This window comes from Mustela lutreola, chromosome 2 (assembly GCF_030435805.1).
Source record: "Mustela lutreola isolate mMusLut2 chromosome 2, mMusLut2.pri, whole genome shotgun sequence".
In the NCBI taxonomy this organism is placed as follows: domain Eukaryota; kingdom Metazoa; phylum Chordata; class Mammalia; order Carnivora; family Mustelidae; genus Mustela; species Mustela lutreola.
The window spans coordinates 19,973,666-19,993,627 of NC_081291.1; the positions used below are offsets into that span (position 1 = coordinate 19,973,666).

Below are 19,962 nucleotides of genomic sequence, written 5' to 3' on the forward strand. Positions count from 1 at the left end.
AACCCAGGGAGTTCCCCCAACACTGGGATAGTGGTGATGGGAGATGGGATGCCATCTGGCATGGCAGAGTCCTGGCCCTGGGGCAGTAAGGGGGATAACAGAGGATGACAGGGCCTTATGTCTGGCATCTTATCAGGGAAGTGGGAAGGTGCCCAAAGAAGACCTACAAAGGCTGCACAGGAAGATCCTGCTCCGGATATGACAAATTTAAGCCTCCAAACGACTGGCAGGCCAACTCCCCAAACCCAGAAGCCTGTGTCCCTGAACTCCCTCTTTCCTAACAGGAATTTGGGCTGATGGCCAATAGCCAAACCTAGCAGGGAACCAGCCTTCTAGCAGGGCCTGAGAAGTGTAGGCTGAATGTACACAGGGTCAGCAGGAGGGGAGAACACAGGGTCAGCAAGGAACAAAGAAAGTACTAAGTGGGTGAGTTCTGTCTGATGGAACAGAAGCCCCAAACCCATTCTCCTGGTGGTATCCACAGACAGTCCTGGGAGGAAGCAGGTGGGTTGGGGCTACATAGGCTGGTGGTAGGCCAAGGGCATGGTGGCACCCAGCTGAATGCTGTCCACTTAAGATGGATACTGGAGGTCCATGGGGTTCATGTTGTGACCTCATGTGGGGTCAGCTGGCATTGCTAGGGGCAAGACAGCTGTCCCAGAACTACCTGAGGTAATGCTGTCACCTCAGGTCAGGCAGATGGGGCCAATCCCTAGTGAAGCACCCCAAAGCCTTCCAATTCCAGGAGTCTCCACCTATTAAACACAATAGACAAGTGAGTGGCCTTCCATTCTGAGGGGCCCTGCCATGAGTGGAGTGTGAATACACTGCCACCTGCTGGCCACAGCTGGGATGGCCACAAGGGGGGCTCATCTCGATGATAAAGATGGGAGCCATTGGAGTGGCCCAGTCTAGACATGGGATGTCACAGCAGATGCCACTCTTGTATGCAGGGTCTACAAATAATTTTATTGAAACTAAACAAATAACACAACATCCTTCTTAGATTGGGGGCCGCCCTTCCCAAGCCATTTCCCACACTCTTAAAAGCACAGAGCTTGCACAGTAAGGAATTAAAAAAAAAAAAAAGTCATTTTGATGTAGAAATCAGACTCTGCCCCAACATCATGGACTAGACTATTTACAGACTTTCACATTTTAAGTATTCCTTTATGACTGATCTCTCCTTTCTGTCTCTACCCAGGGGCTTCAGTACCTTCCATTGACTGATCCTGGGGGATGGGTATACTGTAGGGAAAGGGGTGGTGGGTTCCTCACAGCTTTTGACACCAACCTTAGGGGTGCTGTCCCTCACCAAAGGGTGGCAGATGGTCTCCTCCCTATGGCAGGGGTGTGTGTAAGTGTCGGGCTGGTACAAAGGCAAGGAGGATTAGATAAAGTAGGTGGGCCGGGGCAACTCCCCATAGGCACAGGCATCATAGCCCTTCCTGTTCCCGTCTTATGCCCTCTCAGCTGGGGTGTGTGTGTGTGTGTGGGGGGACAATAAGTAGTTGCAGTGGGGAGGGATCAGTCCAGCCCTGGGTGGAGGAAGAATCCTCCCACACCAGTCCCATCTCCTATTAACAGCCAGAAAACTGTCCATCCATCTGGGGGTGGGAACAGATGAGAAGGTAGGCAGGAAGAATCAGGCTTGCACTGCCCCCCACCTCTGTCCAACATAGGAGGAATCGAGGTAGCAAACGGCTGAAATGCTCCAACAAGGGGGTAAGGGAAATGAGGGAAAGGAAGTTCCCACTTGTGTACAGTTCCCACAGCCCAGGGGCTGGAAGAAGGCAGACCTTGCTTGTAAAGTGCTGTAGTCCCTAGCAGGGCTGGGCCCTAGGCAAGCTTGGAAGAAAGCAGGCCAGGCAAGGGTGCAGGAACCAGGCATTCCTGACCAGCATATGCCCTGCCATGTACCTTGCAGGGATTGCTGGGGAAGGTGGGCTGATAACTCTGCCATTAGCCCTCACCAGCCGCCAGCCACCTCTTGTCCACATATAAACCAACACCCAACCAACACTGCAGGACTGCCCCGCTCACGGCTGAAGTTTCCAGGCCAATGCAGTTTATTCAGGGTTGTGGCCCCAGCTTAGGTTCCTTAATGGAAGCCACACCTTGAGCCTGGGGGTTTCTTGGTGGGGTAGGGAGCGCTTATGCCTGCCACTCCCCAGGCTCACACCTCATAGAGGATCACAGGAAAATCCACGTGGATGCGGGGAGGATCCAGCTTCACGATGCCCTGCCATGGAAACAGAGGCTAGTGAGGGCCAGCTCCTCCCCCAAGACATGCACATCCCACCATGACAGCAGACCACATCTGGGGTCTCCACACACTCAACACAGGCTCTATGACCACTGCCCAGACCCTCACCTGAGGAATCAGGTTCTTATGCACCCGCCTCAGCTTGGCCCTCTTCTGCCCATTCTTGGTGACGATTGTCTCCTCGTAGAACTCGTGAGCCAGATCCCCATCCTCATCATAGAACATGGAGCTGTGTGGAGAGAGAGGGAACGGGCTGGAGCCCCACACCCAGTCATGGCAAATGACCAGACTACAGGGAAATGCACCCACCTCCAAATGGGGAGCAACCTTGGTGGGAGGAAGAGAGGATAATATGCCCGAAGAATCCTTTGTTTAGGGCTTAGGGTCTACTAGAAGCAAGTGGGGAGTGGGATGGTAGCCAGTGCTACTCTGTCAGTCTCCCAGAAGAGGGATCAATCAGAGCACGTTGTCATGGCAGCCACAGCCAGTTCTCATCACTGGTTTGCTCAACAAAAGCAGCCATTCCAACATCAGGCCCTTGTCTTCACCCAGGACTTCTAGAGTGGGCAGGATGATGGCTTGGGCACGTGTCTCTCTCCAGAAGATGCTGCTGGCCGTGGGCCAACCTGAGATGTCAGATTCCTGAACTAGAAGGGAGCCTAAAGAGAAAAAGGTTGAATCCTCCCCACCCACCCCAGATGGCTGGTGTGGCCAGACTACCACTGTTGAGTCTCCCTAATATCTACAGCCAAATCTCCAACATCACTTGAGTACCATTTCCATTGGCCCACAAGGAGGAGGCCAGTATGACGCTCCTATCTGGACCCGTGGAAAAAGAGAAGGGAGGTCAGTACTCCAGATGTGAAGAACATACCTGGGTGAAGGTCTTTTTACCAAGGTTCCATCAACACTGGGGCCCAGTCCTACTTTCGCGGCTACTACCCTCAGAGGTCTAACCCCACGACGGTGGGGAACGAAACCAGTCAAAACAGGGTTATTCTTCCTTCAGAAGAATTGGGGGAGAGGGAGGCTAGGAGCCTTCAACTTTCATGCTGGGAAGAAGGGGATGAAAGAAAGAAATTCTGAAGTCTCAGGGAGGCTCCAGCTCAGCTTTACCGTGCCCGCCCATGGACAAGCCTCAGGCCCACTCTTCCCCTAGAGAGACCTTCCAAGCAGCCAGATCGCTAGGGACTGACTGCTCTGCTTTCCCCACCCCTTGCTCCCACGGGTGCCCGAAACATCCGACTCCTCCTGGAGCTCCCTGTGACGGGGAGCGCCCCGCTGCCCGCCTGTCCTCCCCGGGGCGGAATCCGCGCCCTTACCCGCGGCGCGTGAATACGAAGGGGGGCACGACTCGGCCTCGCGGCCGCACCAAAGCTTGCTCAGCGACCGACGACTCCGGGCCTCCGCCCCCCGCCGCCGAGGCGAAGGGCCACAGGCCCCGAGCTTTGGAGCCGCTGGCGCCCATGTCAGGGCCGCCGGCGCATGGCGAGCCCCTCGGCCGCTTTGCTTTCACAGGGCCGTGGGCGCCGCCATGCCCTGCCCGAGCCTCAGCTCGCAGGTGCCGCCGCCGCCGCCGCCGCCTTCTGTAGGTTCCGCTGTCTCCACGGAAACCTCACTTCCGCTTCCGCACGCTCCGCACGCTGCCTTCTCTGATTGGCTGCTTCTCTCGTCGGTCCGCGGGGCGGGACCAATAGCGGCTCTCGGAAGCTAGGCATCCCAGCAGGAACCGCGAAACGTCAGGTCCCAGCAGGCTACGCTCTCCCCAGCTGGGACAGCTCCTACCCAGTCAAGCGGAGGTTGTGTCCTCTTGCTTTCATGTGTGGCGTCTCCGACGTCCCCGGCCCCCAGAAGTCAGGTCCAGCGGGCTGCCCAACCACCAGCTTCCCCACAACCAGCCCTTTAGGGCTGCCCCAGCCAGGCCCCGCATTGCCCGCCTGGCTTCGTTTTATACCCACACCGTTTCTGTGATCACCACTGTTGCATGTAAAGAAACCAAACCTAAAGAAAACTAGGTAATTGGCCAAATATATAGCTACGATCAGTCTGAAGAACTTTGGTTCAGTGTTCTTTCCAAACCCACTAGAAGGCATACTTCACGAAGGCAAGAATTAACAGCTAGACCTTCGGGGCCATGAGCAGCATCTGGTCCTGGTCCATAGTAGCAGCTCAGTAAAAACGCCTCCCACAGCTTAGAGTGTGTGTGTATGTGTTGGGAAGGGTGTGGTTTCCCTAAATTCTAGCTTATATTCTTGCCTGACCTGAACCCCCATGGTGGTGCGTGTTTACAGTCCCTATTTGTACCCCCACATCCTTCAAATATTGGTCAAATGGTGACTTTTAAAAGGTGCTCTATGAGCCTGTCCATCACTCTTGGTAGCCACTGGCATGAAGGCAACTTCAGTTGAGGACCCATAATAAAGAGTTCCAAAGCAGAAATCTCAAATCTTTATTCAGCCAATTCTCTTCAGGCCCCAGGCCCTGATGATGACTGTCACCCCCACTCCCTTCCCCACAGGAGGCATGCAGCTGAGGCCACAAAATAGTACATACATTCGCACACATCATCAAAAATAACTGAGGGAAAGACCCTCGCTTTGATAGGCAAAGAAGGCACAGACCTGGACCAGTGCCCACATTCACACAGACCCTGGCCTAGGGACATCCTCCTTGGAGGAGGCACTGAGGCACTGTTGCTGCACCATGAGCCAGCATTCCCTGACCCCAGTGTGTGTGAGGAGTCAGAAGCCACTGTAGAGGGAAACCTAGACTCGTTCCCCATGCCTGCCTTATTTTGAACACCTGCCCTTGGCTCCGACTGTCCTGACACCCCATCTGAGACCCAACACATACGACCCTTCCCCATAGATGAGGGCCCTTATCCCTGCAAACATGACCCTATTCTGTTTGTAGGGTTTCCCAAGATTCTGGTATCTGAGACATGAATTAAAGAGACTTAATTCTGCTCAATCCCTGCTGCAAGCCTGGAGCAGCTTTCTGAGGCAACCCCGGCCCAACATGACCCACTACACAAAGGGCAGAAGAGCCATGCTCTGCTACACCTATGGGTGGACACAGGGGGCCAGCTCCTTTGCTGTTCTCTGGGCTCATTCCCCCTGGTAAGAGATGACCTCCATGCACACTCATTCTTCAAGCCACATGGGCCCTGTCACACTCACACGGCACGCTCTCGGCGCTGCCTACTCTCCTCCTTTCCCCCAGGGGTACAAGAGGTCACCCCAGGGGACAGGCATGCAGGGCTTCCTGAATCTTCTGACGGCAATAGGAGTACTTTTGCAGGATCTGGCGCAGGTGTTCCTCTTCCTCCCGCTGTAAGATGCGCAGGAAGTTGTGTAGTTCGGGCATGCTGAAGGCATCCCACTGCAGGTGGAAAGGAGGGAAACAGGCTGCAGCAGGCATGGCCAAATCAGCAGGCCCTCCCCAGCGAAGAGCAGCAGTCATGTCACACAGCTAGGATAGGGCTTTCTAATGTTACGTTCTTGCCTGAATGGCCTGTGCTAGGATTCTTGACAATAGTCTGTAGAGAAGATGGGCCCCATAAAGTAGAGCAGTCACCTTGAAGACAGGCAACCAAACCAGATGTCACCCAGTTATCTGTGGAAAGGCTATGCCCACACTCTGAGTTTAATACTACTCCATAGACCCAAAACTTTGAAGCCAGAAAGCTTCTAGGTAAAAAGTCATAATGGTTGAACAGGAGCCTCCCTGATGTGGGCCCATCTGTGGTTTGTTTGTTTGTTTTTTTTTTTAAAGACTTTATTTATTTATTTGACAGAGTTCACAAGTAGGCAGAGAGGCAGGCAGGGAGGGAGAGAAGAGGAAGCACGCTCCCCGCCAAGCAGAGAGCCCGATGTGGGACTCAATCCCAGGACCCTGAGATCATGACCTGAGCCGAAGGCAGAGGCTTAACCCACTGAGCCACCCAGGTGCCCTGTGTGTTTTGATCTGGCTTGGAATCACCATACTATCAAGAGGAATTCCTGTATCTCCTGAGGACTTTCCACAACAGAAAAGAACAGACCACCAAGACAATTCTTCCCGGCATCTTGGGACAAGCCTGTGGCCTTGGTTTGAGTGGCCTGGAATGCTTCACTGTAGCTACAAGGTTCACATACTCTTAAAGAGGCTTTGCAGGGCTTTTTCTCCAGTCCTACTCTTCCTTCCAACTTTACTGCAGCTGTGACCCATCAGCCTTATCCAGTGACAACCAAGAAGCCAAAGAGGGCTGGGTACTCACATTCACCTCCCCAGAGTCATTCTCCTTGAGGACAAAGCTTAGGGCCTTCTCGCTGGGCCCTGCAAGGAGCCGGAGCCGCAGGGGCTGCTCGTCATCCGACAGCTTCCGGAGGTACACTGAAGGCCAGGCAGGGAGAAGAAAGTTACCTGATTAGAGTCAGGCCCAGCCCATTCAGCCCCTTACACATGGTGCATGCATATATACCCTCATACATGGCGGGGAGGGAAGCCTACCTTGGCCATGGCGTTCAGCTCGCTCAAAGAGTGCAAACTTGCGGGGGTCATCCACCACCAAGAATTTGCGAAGTAGGGCCTCAATGACCTCACGTGCCCGCGTGCGTGACAACACATGCAGGTGCTTGACAGCATCCTTGGGCAGGTAGAAGGAGGTTCGGCGCCTCACAGCTGTGCCCCGCCCTGTGCCCCGCCTGGCATCCTGCAAGGAGGGTGGCTTCTTGCTGGAGGGCACTGAGACAGGGCGTACCAGCTTCAGTTGAACCTTGATGAAGCCTGTGTAGGAGCCATCCTTGTTCTGAAGAGGAAAAACCAAACCATGACTATGTTCCACATGAGATGGAACAGATTTGGACACTGCTAGTCCACTTGGGGCTAGGCTAGGTGTAAATAAATTACTGCTTAGGCCCACCCAAGAATACCTTAGCTGTGACTTCAGCTGTAGCCTCTCCCCACACCCCCTTCCCCAGGCTGTCAACTCACCAGGCTCATGAAGAGGTTGCTGTTGATCTGGCTATTGTACTCCTTGATCTTCTGTTCAACCTCAGCCTGAGAAAGGTCAGGTGTTTCCCACTCCACAGGCTCGTCCTGTAAGAGGGGCCAGCATGGACACAGGGTCCTTAAAAGAACCCACCCCACTGCAACGCACGTCACATACAGGGAGGTGAGTCTGCGTGGGCCACTTTGAAAAAGCAGCCTCTGGAAACTGAAAAAGCAGCCTTTGGAAACTTTGGAAGCTTGAGTCCTGATGAGAAGAAGCCACCATTGCTCCTGGTTTTGCATGCAATGGATGGGCAGAGCAACGGCCAAGTCATTTGGCTTCTTTATGCTGCCTACATGGGGCCTCCTTAACACTGGGTGAGGCCCTAAGGATACCTTAAAACCAAGAAAACTGAAGAGAGAAGGCCAGGGGCCAGGAAAAGATGTGGGATTCTTATTGACAATAAAAGCAACTTTCAACTGCACAGCCTGATTCCAGCACCTTAGTTAGGTGGGGTCAGGAGTGTTCTGGAGAAGGAAGACCACTCTGCCACTCTGCCCCAGCAAAGGGCCATGACCACCCGGCGAGAGGTCTGGGACTGGTGCACACCACGAGCCCAGCCAGGCACAGGCATGAGGGTAAGGGCAACCTCTACAATTTTAACACCTTCTGGTGAGGGATCTGGGGCCAGCCCCATATGTCTCACACACAGGGAGGAAACCACTGTGTCATGCCATTTGATCTTGGCCAAGCTGCGCCAAAGGCAGCTTCAGGCCAGGCTCCAATCTGCCTCCTGGTAGAGCTGGTCCCACAAGTGCTAAGCAGGTAGGCTTCTGCACCTCCTCCCTCCTGTCTGGAGGTTCAGCCCAAAGACTTTTTTCCCTCTACCACTCAGCCCATCCCCCACTCCTCCAGGGGCTGGATTCTTGTTGGAAGGGTGGAGTATGGACCAGGGAAGCCAGGGCTCTGAACAAACACTTTTCTATCAAACTCCCCAGTTCCATTGCATCAGCCTTACTTCCTGTTGACGTCAGGCCCTGGCTGGAATGGGAGTGTCACAGATGCAGCTGAGATCACTGCTGACCAATGCTTTGTCCCAGGGGAATTCTTACCAGCTGGGCTCCTCCAAAATGACTTGTGTCTAGCTCTGAGCCCAGGAGAGGCAGGCTTCTCCCTAACTGGTGCTTTGGAGCCCCCAAGCTTAAACCGTCCGATGGGGATGAATAAGGAGGACACATTAGATGGTAGGGTGCTCTTCATCTAGACAGCCTTTTATTTTTTTTTATTTTATTTTTTTTTTAGATTTTATTTATTTTATTTGACAGACAGAGATCACAAGTAGGCAGAGAGGCAGGCAGAGAGAGAGAGGAGGAAGCAGGCTCCCTGCTGAGCAGAGAGCCCGATGTGGGACTCGATCCCAGGACCCCGAGATCATGACCTGAGCCGAAGGCAGCGGCTTAACCCACTGAGCCACCCAGGCGCCCCTAGACAGCCTTTTAGCAGTATGCTCTTTACCTAGAACTTTCCAGTAAGTATGTGGCACTTAAAACTTAAGTTGGGGCCTCAGAAGGGGGCATTGGGGGAGGTGTGGAAACTGAAGCCTACTTGTTTCCCCAAGTCTCAAAAAAAAAAAAAAAAAAATCTGGATGGAGGAGAGCACTAAGAAGTGAAAATCTCAGCAGGGAATTTTCGAAGAAAAATTTTCTTCGAAGGAAATCTTACTGGGGGCAGGGAGGACTCCTCCAAGACTAGTAAAGAACAAATGGTGTGGGCCCTGGGAAATGGGAGATTTGGAGGATAAAATGAAGGCTGGAGCCTGGGAATAAAGGGAGGATGTGTTTGTTCAGGCTGGAGGAGAGGGCTTGGGACAGGAAGGAGTACTAGGATAGGAGAGTGCTGTGGGGCAGGAGAAAAGCTGAACAAACTTCCAAACCCCAGCAAGAAGGAAGAGAATTCTGTTCACAGAACGGTGAGCACAGAGATGGCACCAACTTATTTCCCTTCCTTGTGATGGTTCTGAGCTCCAGCCTGAGAACACTTGAGAGAGTACACTTGAGAACACTTGCTCCTTTCTCTTCCTTCCCAGGTCACCTAGGAGCCCTGGACTGGGGTGCAGTGATGCACTGATCTATGTTCCAGTCTCTTCCCCTCTCCAGGTGAACCTCCCTTAGGTTTTGTTTGTTTTTGCCTCCCTTAGTATCTTTACTCATAAAATAAGGGACTTAGACTGGAGGCATTGCACTGTCCTGTCAGTATTCTAAAAGAATAAGAAGTTTCTTTTTCTGCTTCCAAAGATTCCTGCTGGAGGATTCCAACAGCCCTCTGTGTGCACAGCAGGACCATGGAGTTTCCCTTCTCCATGGTGACCCACCCTCCACTCTGCCACTGTCCACAGTGACTGATGGCTTGTATTTTACCTACAACTGGGGACTCCCCAGCCACCTTTTCAACTGGTTAGTGTCTTGTGGTTTTCTCACTGTTTCACAATGGAAAGTGGCTCAAACCTGAGTGACAGAAAGTCCCAGGGATCCAGTCAAGCCTTGCACCAGTCAATTGACCCAGAGTCAAAGGTCTGGGCTGAATTTTTGAGTAAAATTTAAAGAGTACAGGGGTGCCTGGGTGGCTCAGTCGTTAAGCATCTGCCTTTGGCTCAGGTCATGATCTCAGGGTCCTGGGATCGAGCCCCACATGGGGCTCCCTGCTCAGCAAGAAGCCTCCTCCCTCTTCCACTCCCTCTGCTTGTGTTCCCTCTCTTGCTCTCTCTCTCTGTCAAATAAATAAATAAAATCTTAAAAAAAATTTTGAAGAGTACAAAATTGTCATCTAAAAGTCCCTTTTTGTGGCTCATGTAAGGAATTCTGCTGCATTGCTGCAAGGTATTCGGAGCTTCACGGTCCCCATCTCTCTTTCCTGATGCTCTGTGCAGGGTGCTCTCCTGAGGTGTACCAGCTCCTGTATAGTTACTTGAGCTTGGTGGTCATACTCATGGCACACAGAGGTTTCTGATAATGGGGACACCTAGAAGACTCAGAGAGGAACAGCTGCTCCAGCATCCCATCTTATAGTTCTGGATTAGTAACTCCTATCTCTCTTGATCCCACCTCTGAGCTTTGTACAATCTAGCCTGCCTCACCTCCCGTGGATAAATGCTCCTGTTTGCTTACAGTCCAGAACTAGGCTTCCTTCCCATCGGTGTGGACCTCTAGGAAGGGTATTTAGGAATCTAAATACCTAAAATACTTAAAGTATTTAGGAATCTCAATACCCTTCCTACAGGTCCACACCTATTTGAGTATATGTGCTGCCTAAGCGAGCACTCCAGCAAGGTCCACTCCAGAATCCTCCACATTCCAGAAGCCAGAAGCCAGTGGCAGGCCAGGACTAGTAAGAGGTGGGGACTCAGTTGGCTCCGTCCAAGAGTGCATATGGGGGGGGGGGTGAGGGAGAGTCCGAACCTTCTTCCTAAACACATTTCCCAGTTCCCCGCAAGGACACCTCCCTTCCACTTCCTCCCACCACCCCCACCCCCGTCCCCTAGAGAGGAGGTGGGAGCGTCTAAACGCGGAAATCGAGGTGCTCGTCCAGACTGAGGGGTCGGCTTTACTCATAGGTGGATAATGCCCATCCCGGATCTACCCCAAGCCACGTAGCTGCTTCCCCTGGTTCAACCGGTCTGTGACAGAGACATCAAGGCCTCGGCACCCGGCATCGAGGCGCTGAGAGTCCCGCACACGGTTCCGCAGGCTGGCCCTGGGGCGGTATGGAATCCCAACTGACGGAGGAGTGGGACTGCCCACAAACTCGAGCAGACAACTTAGTGTGAAGGGGAAGGGTCCCAGCGACTGTCACCGGCCCGCCGCCCAAAACCCCGGCCCCCACCTGGTCCCGACGCGGCCTGCGAGCCAGTGAGGTACGAGCCGTGAAGTATTGTTCGAGCTCCGAGTCTGAGTCCTCCTGGCTGCAGTAACCACTGCTTGTTGTGCTGCTCCAGGTCATCTCGAAAGAAGGCGTCCCCGCATCCGCCTCGCCCATCGCCGCGCCCGCCCGCCAGCCAGCTCCCCAAGTCCCGTGCGCCGGTAGCCTCCAACCACCGCCCCAGGCGCGTGTGCGCGTGCGCCGCGATCCGAGTTCGCGCGGCAGCCGTTAACACTGAAACGTAGACAGCCAGGATCCGGCACTCGTCTCATTGGGGGAGGGACTTCGGAGGGCGGGTTCCTACGCGCCACGCCTCCAGGAATGACCTCATAGCCCAGGCAGCTCGGCTCGGCTCTGCCTCGAAGACCCCTCCTCTCTTGGGGAACAGGTCCGAGCGTGTGCGCATGTGCACCAGCGTGGCCGCAAGACCGGATGCGGATGCGGGGAGGTGCGGAAATTGCGCGGACGCGGAGTTAGGGCGATTCCGGGCCGTCCGCGCGTAGTCGGCATCCCTGGCACCCTTTCGAGCCCGCGCGCAGAATTAGCCTTTCTCTGTCGCGGGAAACCCCCCGTTAGAACGCTCTTTGCGCGTAACGCCGCGCGGCCTAAGCAACTCCTGCAGTGTGGCCGACAGGTCTGCGCGCCTTTTCCGTACGCCCTCCCCTGCCCCGCGCTCACCACGTTCGTGTCCAGCTCCAGCGCAGGTTCCCAGCCCAGGTCCCGGGGCCCGCAGCAGTCCAGGCAGACAAGCGCGCGGCAACGGTAGTGGCATGTGAACTTGCAATCTGCAGAGAGGCCTGGCGGTGAGGCGGAGGAGCCCCAGCTACAGTTCAGAGAAGCATTCCGGGCACGGAAGAGAACCCCCGGGATGAAGGCCGTTGCCCGCCAGGCTCTGCATGACCGGCCTTATCTTAAGGTCTTGTTACCCCCCGCTGCTATACAGATTCTAGTATTGGTCCCCTAACGTCTGGAAACTGACGGGAAGGCCTCCGGCGGTTAGGGATCCAGCCTGTTGAACGGCTGGATCTTTCGCACTGAGTGCAGAATATACCCCTCCCTCATTGTCAACGCCCCCCCCCCCGCCCCGCCATCTCCGCGCATTTAACAAAAGCCTTTAACACTTGTTCTCTTCCGTCATCTGTCTCTACATCCCTCGCACCAAAACTTACCAACATTCATCTACATACACTGCTTACCGTCCTCTCTCCTTTACCAGTCAGGCTTGCCCCTCCCTCCAGAAAACGAGTTAGGGTCCTCAGCAACATGCGCAGGGTCGCATGCCAGGTCCCTTCATCCTCACCCCCTCAGCATCATTTGATGCTTACTCTCCTTGATTTCCAGAGCTCCTTGCTACCCCGGTTTCCCGGCAGCTCCTGCTAAGTTCCTTTCGTTCTGTCTCAACACCCAGATCTAATGGAGAGTGTCTAAGGCTCAGTCCTCATCACTGCCCTGCTCTGTGTACACTTACCTACACCAGATCCAAGACTTCCATCGCTGACCTCCCTCCTTAGGTCGAAGCCCCTGTCAACCCAAAGTGGCCAAAACAACTCTTCACCTCCATCCTCCCCTCACCAGAGCACCTCATCTTAGCAAAAATTGCTACTATCCCAGTTTGACGTTAAAAAAAAAAAAAAATCCAAAATCACCCTTGATTCCTCTCTTCTCTTTGCTTCTGACACACACCCAAATTGTCCAGTATTTTATCTCTGTCCACTTTATTTCTCCTTGGGAACACTTCAGTGTTCCAGCCCTTGTTCATGGTTGGTATTCTGTCACAACCCTGGTGTTCAGGACAGACTCTTGTTCTGGATGAGAGGGTCTCCATGCCTACACAAGTCTGGTACACCTTCTCTAAATGGTGTTTAGAGGGTGTCTATCCCTAAATGGGCTAGAACAGTGACTCTCAACTACTCTCAATTCCAGTGGAATGATTTGTTTTCTGCCAATGGCTGGTACACTCCCAGTGATTGATTCAACAGGTCTGAAGTCCAGGCATAGGGGTTTGGAGGGCTGTAAAATCCCAAACGATTCTAGCTGGTGTATATAGCCAGTGGGGCAGCAACCTCTGCTTGCTGGTGGGTGACTCCTGGGAGGCAGAAGGGCTGCTGGTGTGTGGTTGTGTTTCATGTTTTGGCACCTGGCTGGGTCTGCGATAGGTATTTGCTCAACAAAATTCCTATTTGCAGAGGACCCACCCAAGATACTTTCCCCCTGCCCCCCTCCCATAGGGGGTAAAACTTCCCCCATCCCAGAGATTCTGGAGAAGGACATGGTGAGTGAATCTTTGGGAAGGGGTGGGCCTGGGAACAGGGGCTTATAGTGAGTGGTGGAAACAAAGCCTTTCTCAAGAAGAGCCAAGACACTTTAAAGATAAAAAGCTTGGAATCAGCACCTTATTCATAGTTATTCGTCGGCAGCTGCCTCTGCGCAGCTGTGCCCCGATGCAGGTGGAGTAGGACAAGGATATCTATCCGCCTGCACTCTCTTAAACGACGGGTCAAAGCCAATGCACCTGGCCCGCGGGAACCGACCCTGCCGACCGACCCCCTCCTTTGCGACTTGACACGCAGCGCAGGCGCTGCCTCTTGGCCGCCCGTTTCGCTCTCTCGCCAGCGCGCGGGGCTGCTACTCACGCGCGCACTGCAGGCCCTTGCGCACGACGCCCCAGATGAAGTCGCCGCAGAGGTCGCACCACGTGTGCGTGGCGGGCCCCGCGGGCTGGAAGTGGTGGCCGCGGCCCGCGCCCAGTTGCCGTGCGGGATTGCGCGAGGTGCCGGGCGCGATACGCAGCGCGTTGGCACGCTCCAGCCGGGTGCGGCCCGGGCCGGCGCGCCGCGCGGGTTCCAGTTCCCTCAGTTCAATGAGTTCAGGTTCCGTGGACATGGCTGATTCCGGCCCGGACTCCCGCCGGCTCTGGGCGCCCGCGAGCGCGGGGCGGGCGGGGCCGCGGGGCGGGCCGCGATACGGCACCGCCCCCGGGATCCCGGCAGGGCCGCGGGAGAGAGTCGGGGCTAGCCGCGCAACGGAAACCTGGGCGCTAGGGCTGTGTCGGCGCGCAGGCTGAGTGGGGTGGCGAGGGCGTGGGATGGCGAGCGCTCTCGCAGGGTCCGGGCCCTCCCTCTCCTTTTCTCCCTGCATCCCGGGAGCACCCCTCCTGCTCACACCGATGACGACCTCTGCGAAGGGCCACTCGAAGGCAGGCTGTTTCTAGAGGCCAGCTTTACTGTGCTAGAGGAACAGGGTCCCCACATCCGGCTCTTGTCTTTGCCCCCGCCTTCCTGCTCCAGCTCGCAGAGGCAGCGCCCTCAGCCTACCCGCTGGGTAGCGCAGGAAGTGGGGAGCGCTTTGCTGGGGAAGATGGGTCTGTGCTCGCTGCGCTCACCACCTGGGAGGCTGGAGCTCTGGCAGAGGCTAGGCTGAGATCCTGAGGTTCAAGGGCACACTCTTGGGTGGGCGGTGGGCTGTACGGGTGGCTGGCCTTTAGCAGCTGCAGCCTTCATTTGGCTCTGTCACCTTGGGCTGCCGGGACACAGGCCTTTCCATGCTTCTCCCAGTGCTTGACCTGGCACTCCCTGCAAGCAGGCGGGCTGGTGAGCATGCAGAGCTAGCAGAGGGTCTGAAAGGGGGTCTTAGGGGTCCAAGGTCCCAGGATGCCCTCACCTGCAGCAATACCATTCACTCTGGCACCTTGAGCAGCGTTTGGAGGCTTCTGCACTGCAGTAGGCACAGCGGGGCCGCTCTGGGTTTATTGCCTCCAGGACGTCCAGCCTGTAAGTCTCAGCCCATCTAGGAAAGAGGTCAGAAAAGCCTGGCTGGGCCTGGCCTGTGGGCACACAAGAGCACCCCTGCCTATGCCCGTGCCTTCTGCATCCCTTCCACCCCTTCTGCTTGCTCAGCAGGCCTCACCTTCGTGCCTGCAGCCGCAGGTCCTGCTCTGAGGCGCTGAATGTGTGCCTCAGCTGGTGCTTGGCAATAGCCTGCCACTTCCCTCTGTTCTCTCTCTCCAGCCGCTCCCAGATTTCTGGGATCTGTGGGAGAAATGTGCAAAGTGTCAGGGAGGAGCTGGCAAGGCGGGGAGTTGTCCTGAGTCACTGACTTCCTAGTACCTACCTGTTCCAACACCAGGTCCTTCTTAGGGGGCTGGGTTTCAGCCAGGGCCAGGTGGGCCAGGAAGCCCTGCAGGTCTGCCAGGTTGGGCAGCTGGTCGAGCAGTGTGTCCGTGAGGAAGGCCCGAAGCTGCAAGAGAGTCCAGGGAAGGCCAGTGTGAAGCAGGGCTGACCAGAGAGGGCCTGTGCTGGGCTGGGCTGAGGTGCTTGTGGGGACCGTGTCGCTTGAGGTTCAGGGTCTAGAAATAGGACTGGGGCTGAGGTAAGTGGGCTGCACTGGGCTGGGGTGGGCTGGCGTGGCACTGCAACCGGAGGAGGGCCCCACCTTGAGTAGCTGGCCCTTGGCAAAGCTGGTGAGGTGGTAGCGGGCCCGGGCTTCAGGGCTTAGTAGCAGGTTGTACAGAGCGATCCACACCTGCCCATCCAACTTGCTCAGCTTTTGCTGCTCTGAGGGGGCCACTGTCTGCCAACGGCCACCCTCAAAGTGCTGCAGCTTGCCTGGGGAGAGGAATGGGGGTTGCTCACTCAGCCACTACAGCTGCATGGGCTCAGGACTGGCCCAGGTTGGGGCACTGCTTCCTCTAGAGCAGGGGGAGTCCTTAGTAGCAGACACAGAGGCCTTGCCTGCTGCATAGCCCAGGTCCAAGCCCATCCCACGTGAGGCATCCCTGGATCCAATACGAGCTAGCGGGCAGAGTGTGTTTCCCCGGGGCAAGCTGCCTGTCTCCGTCAGTCTGAGAACATGTCTCCGGGCAGCCGTGAGCTGGGGCTTAGGCAGGTGGGGGAGGACCTTACCTCCTTCCTGGCGGCTCCAGGGACTGTGTTCCAGCAGTTCCACCAGGAGGCAGGGCAAATTGTGGGTACTGAGCATGCGGTTCAAGGTGCTCAAGGAAAGGCTAGGTGTGGTGGTGGAGAGAAGTGAGCAGAGGCTACAGGCCCGGGATCCCAGTCCTCGACTGTAGGCCCCAGGCCTGGCAGGACTGCCCACCTGTCCACACAGTCTGTGATGTAGCGCAGCACTGAGAGGGCCTTCAATGCGATCTCAAACTCCATCAGTTCAGCCTGCTTCTGCAGCTCCTGGGGGTGGGGGGGACATGGTGCTTAAGCTGGGCCACCCCCAGCTTGCTCAGGCTCCGAGGGAGCCCGGTCTACCCATTGGCACCCCCAGGGAACCTCAACCTACCTGTATTGGGGTGCTGTACTGGGACTCCTCCTCAGGAGGGCCACCACGGCCACTCTGGGCCACCAACAGAGTCAATTTTCGGTGGCAGTAGTCTACCAGGTCCAAGACAGTGTCTTCTGCTGACTCACACACTTCCTGAGAGGGAGATAGAGGGGAGAGGGGAAACATTCTGTCTCCAATGCTCTCCCCACACAGCCACAACCTCCCTTCCCTGTCAGGCCCTAGCGTGGGGCAACAGCTGGTGGGCAGGGCTGATGCGTCACCTTGTGGAAGAACACGGTCTCCAGAAGGTTGACAATGGAAGCCTCGTGGTGTACCTGTCAGATAAAGAGAACAGAGTCCGGAGCTGCTGAGGAAATTACTAGCTCTCCTCTTGAATCCAGAGCCCTCTAAAGGCACAGGCGGGGTGTGACCAGGGGCCTAGCTCACCACCATGTATATGGGAAAAGTGTTCTGGGGCTTGAAGTCCTCCAGCCTGCACAGCACAGGGAACACCTTCTGCTTCCACATCTCCACTGCAATCAGCTCCTCCACCAACGTTGGGATCTTTGAGGGGGAGGGGAAAGGACAGGGATGAAGCAGGCCTACCTTGGCCTGGCAACCCTCCCATCCCTGGCTCAGCCCTGCCTGACTCTCCTCAAAGTCCCCTGGGCCCCTAGATTCTTTCCATAGGCACCTTCCCAATGTGTCTCCTGCACCTTAGACCTTCATTTCTTTCTTTCTTTCTTTTTTTTTTTTTTTAAAGATTTTATTTATTTATTTGACAGAGAGAGATCACAAGTAGGCAGAGAGGCAGGCAGAGAGAGGAGGAAGCAGGCTCCCTGCTGAGCAGAGAGCCCGATGTGGGACTCAATCCCAGGACCCTGAGATCATGACCTGAGCCAAAGGCAGCGGCTTAACCCACTCAGCCACCCAGGCACCCCGTAGACCTTCATTTCTAATTGCCCTTGATATCTCTGTGGGGACATTCCTCATGCTTCCTATAACTGGCTCTTGCCTAGTCCCTAGGTTGCCTTGTTCTCCTTTACATCTATGCTCTTGTCCCTTCTGTCCCCATCCAGGTGTTCCTCTCAGGCTGGCTCTCCTGCTGATGCCCTCCCTCTCATCCCAGTCCTTTGGCCTCCCAAGGTTCTAGTGTGCCTTGACCTCATCCTTACTTTCCTAGTCCTTTCCCACCCTCCGGCAGGAGGCTCCACCTTTCATCTGCAGAAGAATGCTTTTGCAAAGTGATGCCTTAGGTTACTTATCTGAGCCATGTCCTGGCTCAAGTTCCAGTCAGGCTGATCCCTGGTTTCTTTCTTTCTTTTTTTTTTTTTTAAGATTTTATTTATTAATTTGACAGAGAGAAATCACAAGTAGACGGAGAGGCAGCCAGAGAGAGAGAGAGAGAGGGAAGCAGGCTCTCCGCTGAGCAGAGAGCCCGATGCGGGACTCGATCCCAGGACTCTGAGATCATGACCCGAGCCGAAGGCAGCGGCTTAACCCACTGAGCCACCCAGGCGCCCCATGATCCCTGGTTTCTAAGTCCTCTCTCCTTGAGGAAGAGGAAGAGAAAGGCTACCTCCTTCCATGCCAGAGTCCCACCCTGTTCTTTTTTTTTTTTTTTTAAGATTTTATTTATTTATTTGACAGAGAGAAACCACAAGTAGGCAGAGAGGCAGGCGGAGAGAGAGAGAGAGGAGGAAGCAGGCTCCCCGCTGAGCAGAGAGCCCGATGCAGGACTCGATCCCAGGACCCTGAGATCATGACCTGAGCCGAAGGCAGCTGCTTAACCACTGAGCCACCCAGGCGCCCCCACCCTGTTCTTTACTGAGGGTCCCCTCTGGCCTGACAGTCTATTCAAGGATGTCTTTAGAATGTGGGCCCTCCCCCCACAGCCTAGGCTGTTCTTTGATCCACAACTACCTCCCAAATCAAGCCATGCCACACACTTGGACTGGGTGCCAGAGTCCTGTACAAAAGGGGCACAAAATCAAAGGTGTAGCACATTCCTCTCTTTTCCCTTGGGGAAGACAAGTGTACCACGCCGAGGGAAGTGGCACCCAGGGTGCTCCTGAGAGGTAGAGTGGTGGTGTGGGAGGTTGTGGGAAGGCAGGAACCATGCCTGTGATCCCAGCATACCTTCCCATGGGTGACCAGCAGCTCCTGGATGGGCTCCCCCTGGCTGGCTGTAGCATCAAGGATAGCCTGCATGTTCAGCTTCTCCAGATTCTCATGCTGCTGGTTCCACCTGTCCCAGAGAGTGGGGGTGTATGTGCATTTGGGAGCACACGTGTGCCGTAGGAGTGGGGGTGGGCTGGGTCCTATTGAAGCCTAACCTGATCCTGAGGGGCCAGAGGGGGCTCAGGGCCATATACTCCTAAGTCGGAGAGCTCTGTCTCTTCACCTGGGGGCTCCCCCACACTGGTCACCCTCTCCCCCATGTCAGGTCCCTACTCCTCCATTCAAGGACTCCGACCCCGTGGCTCCGCCTAACCCCTGGATCCAGCTGCCTCACCCTCCGGAGCCCATGTCGCGCGGCGGGAAGCTGCGCAGCCCCCGCACCAGCACGTCAGCCTCCCCTGGCAGCAGCAGCTCCAGGTCGCCCATGTTGTGGCCGCAGAGAGCGAGCGGGAAGGGGGGGGTTCAGCTGACCCCGGACAGCAGCCGGCGCTGAGGTGCGAGTGCTGAAACTCTCGGAGACGAACGTCTCCCGCGGGGTCCAGGTCTTGGACGCGGCAGTTGCCGAGCGGTTTAGATGCGCTGGTACTCGCAGTCATGGAAACGGTCAGTTCGCGCCTGCGCAGTGCCGCCTGCACAGGCGCCGGCCACGCCCCCGGCCGTCTCGCCCTCCCGGAGGCTGGTAGCGACCCTCTTTGGACTCCCAGAACTTTACCCCTCACCTTCGACTGGCAGCTCCTGGGTCTGCCCTGAGTACCAGACTGCTGTGGCCTAGGTTCCCTCCTCGGACGTCAGGTCGACCCGCACAGGGATAGGGTCACTCTGCCCCCTCCAGCTCTTTCAGCCGCGGATCCACCTCGGCCGCGCGGATGCTCCTCTCCGTGGCTTCCTCGTCCTACTGTGTCTCGCACCCGGCTCCACCTGTTGCCTCTACCCCCACAAAGTACTGCGCAGGGCCCACTTGTCTCCATCCTAGCCTAGCAGACTGCCACCAACCTCTCTCGAAGTAACTGCTGTCGTCTTTTTCTGGGTGACTCTATGGCTGCCTCTAGCCCTTGAAATAGTATGTCCAAAGCAGCTTACCAGGAACTCTGCAGTATCAAGCTCTTGCCCCCTCAGTACCTTGGGACTTCTTTTCTTGCCCCTCTCCCCATTGCCTCCTATGTTGCAGCCCCTGGGGCCTCTCTTGGCTTCCTCATGCATCCTGTTTTTGCTTCAGGGCTTCCACATCTGTTCCCTCTGCCTGGAATACTTTTCCTCCTTCAAGTCTCAGTTGAAAGTCACTTCAGCGAGGCCTTCCTTGCCCATTTAATCCAGAACAGCCCCAGCTCCCATCCCCAACTCATTCTTCATGACAGCT

The 19,962-nt window shown here is 55.7% G+C and overlaps 3 protein-coding genes across 4 annotated transcripts; all 3 read right to left on the reverse strand.

Annotated features, from left to right (window-relative positions):
• Positions 1 to 943: 943 nt before the first annotated feature.
• On the reverse strand, positions 944 to 3,869 carry TUSC2 (tumor suppressor 2, mitochondrial calcium regulator). Its single transcript, XM_059160998.1, has 3 exons — positions 3,589 to 3,869; positions 2,375 to 2,495; positions 944 to 2,242 (listed from the first exon to the last, which is right to left on the reverse strand). The coding sequence occupies exons 1-3, from the start codon at positions 3,732 to 3,734 to the stop codon at positions 2,177 to 2,179; spliced, it is 333 nt and encodes a 110-aa protein (XP_059016981.1). The 5' UTR covers positions 3,735 to 3,869; the 3' UTR covers positions 944 to 2,176.
• Positions 3,870 to 4,701: 832 nt separating this feature from the next.
• Positions 4,702 to 14,074, reverse strand: RASSF1 (Ras association domain family member 1). 2 transcript variants are annotated; one of them, XM_059160985.1, is made up of 6 exons: positions 13,787 to 14,074; positions 11,832 to 11,938; positions 7,241 to 7,345; positions 6,758 to 7,055; positions 6,525 to 6,640; positions 4,702 to 5,647 (listed from the first exon to the last, which is right to left on the reverse strand). In XM_059160985.1, exons 1-6 carry the CDS (start codon positions 14,034 to 14,036, stop codon positions 5,501 to 5,503), a joined length of 1,023 nt encoding a protein of 340 aa, XP_059016968.1. In that variant the 5' UTR covers positions 14,037 to 14,074; the 3' UTR covers positions 4,702 to 5,500. The 2 variants fall into 2 exon arrangements, with proteins under 2 accessions (XP_059016968.1, XP_059016970.1); XM_059160987.1 differs by lacking the exons at positions 11,832 to 11,938; positions 13,787 to 14,074 and adding an exon at positions 11,118 to 11,422.
• A 281-nt stretch (positions 14,075 to 14,355) lies between these two features.
• Positions 14,356 to 19,266, reverse strand: ZMYND10 (zinc finger MYND-type containing 10). The gene is made up of 12 exons (XM_059160983.1): positions 18,940 to 19,266; positions 18,564 to 18,672; positions 16,872 to 16,988; positions 16,706 to 16,759; positions 16,443 to 16,577; positions 16,248 to 16,336; positions 16,055 to 16,155; positions 15,585 to 15,757; positions 15,264 to 15,389; positions 15,060 to 15,181; positions 14,814 to 14,939; positions 14,356 to 14,725 (listed from the first exon to the last, which is right to left on the reverse strand). The coding sequence occupies exons 1-12, from the start codon at positions 19,029 to 19,031 to the stop codon at positions 14,650 to 14,652; spliced, it is 1,320 nt and encodes a 439-aa protein (XP_059016966.1). The 5' UTR covers positions 19,032 to 19,266; the 3' UTR covers positions 14,356 to 14,649.
• Positions 19,267 to 19,962: the final 696 nt, after the last annotated feature.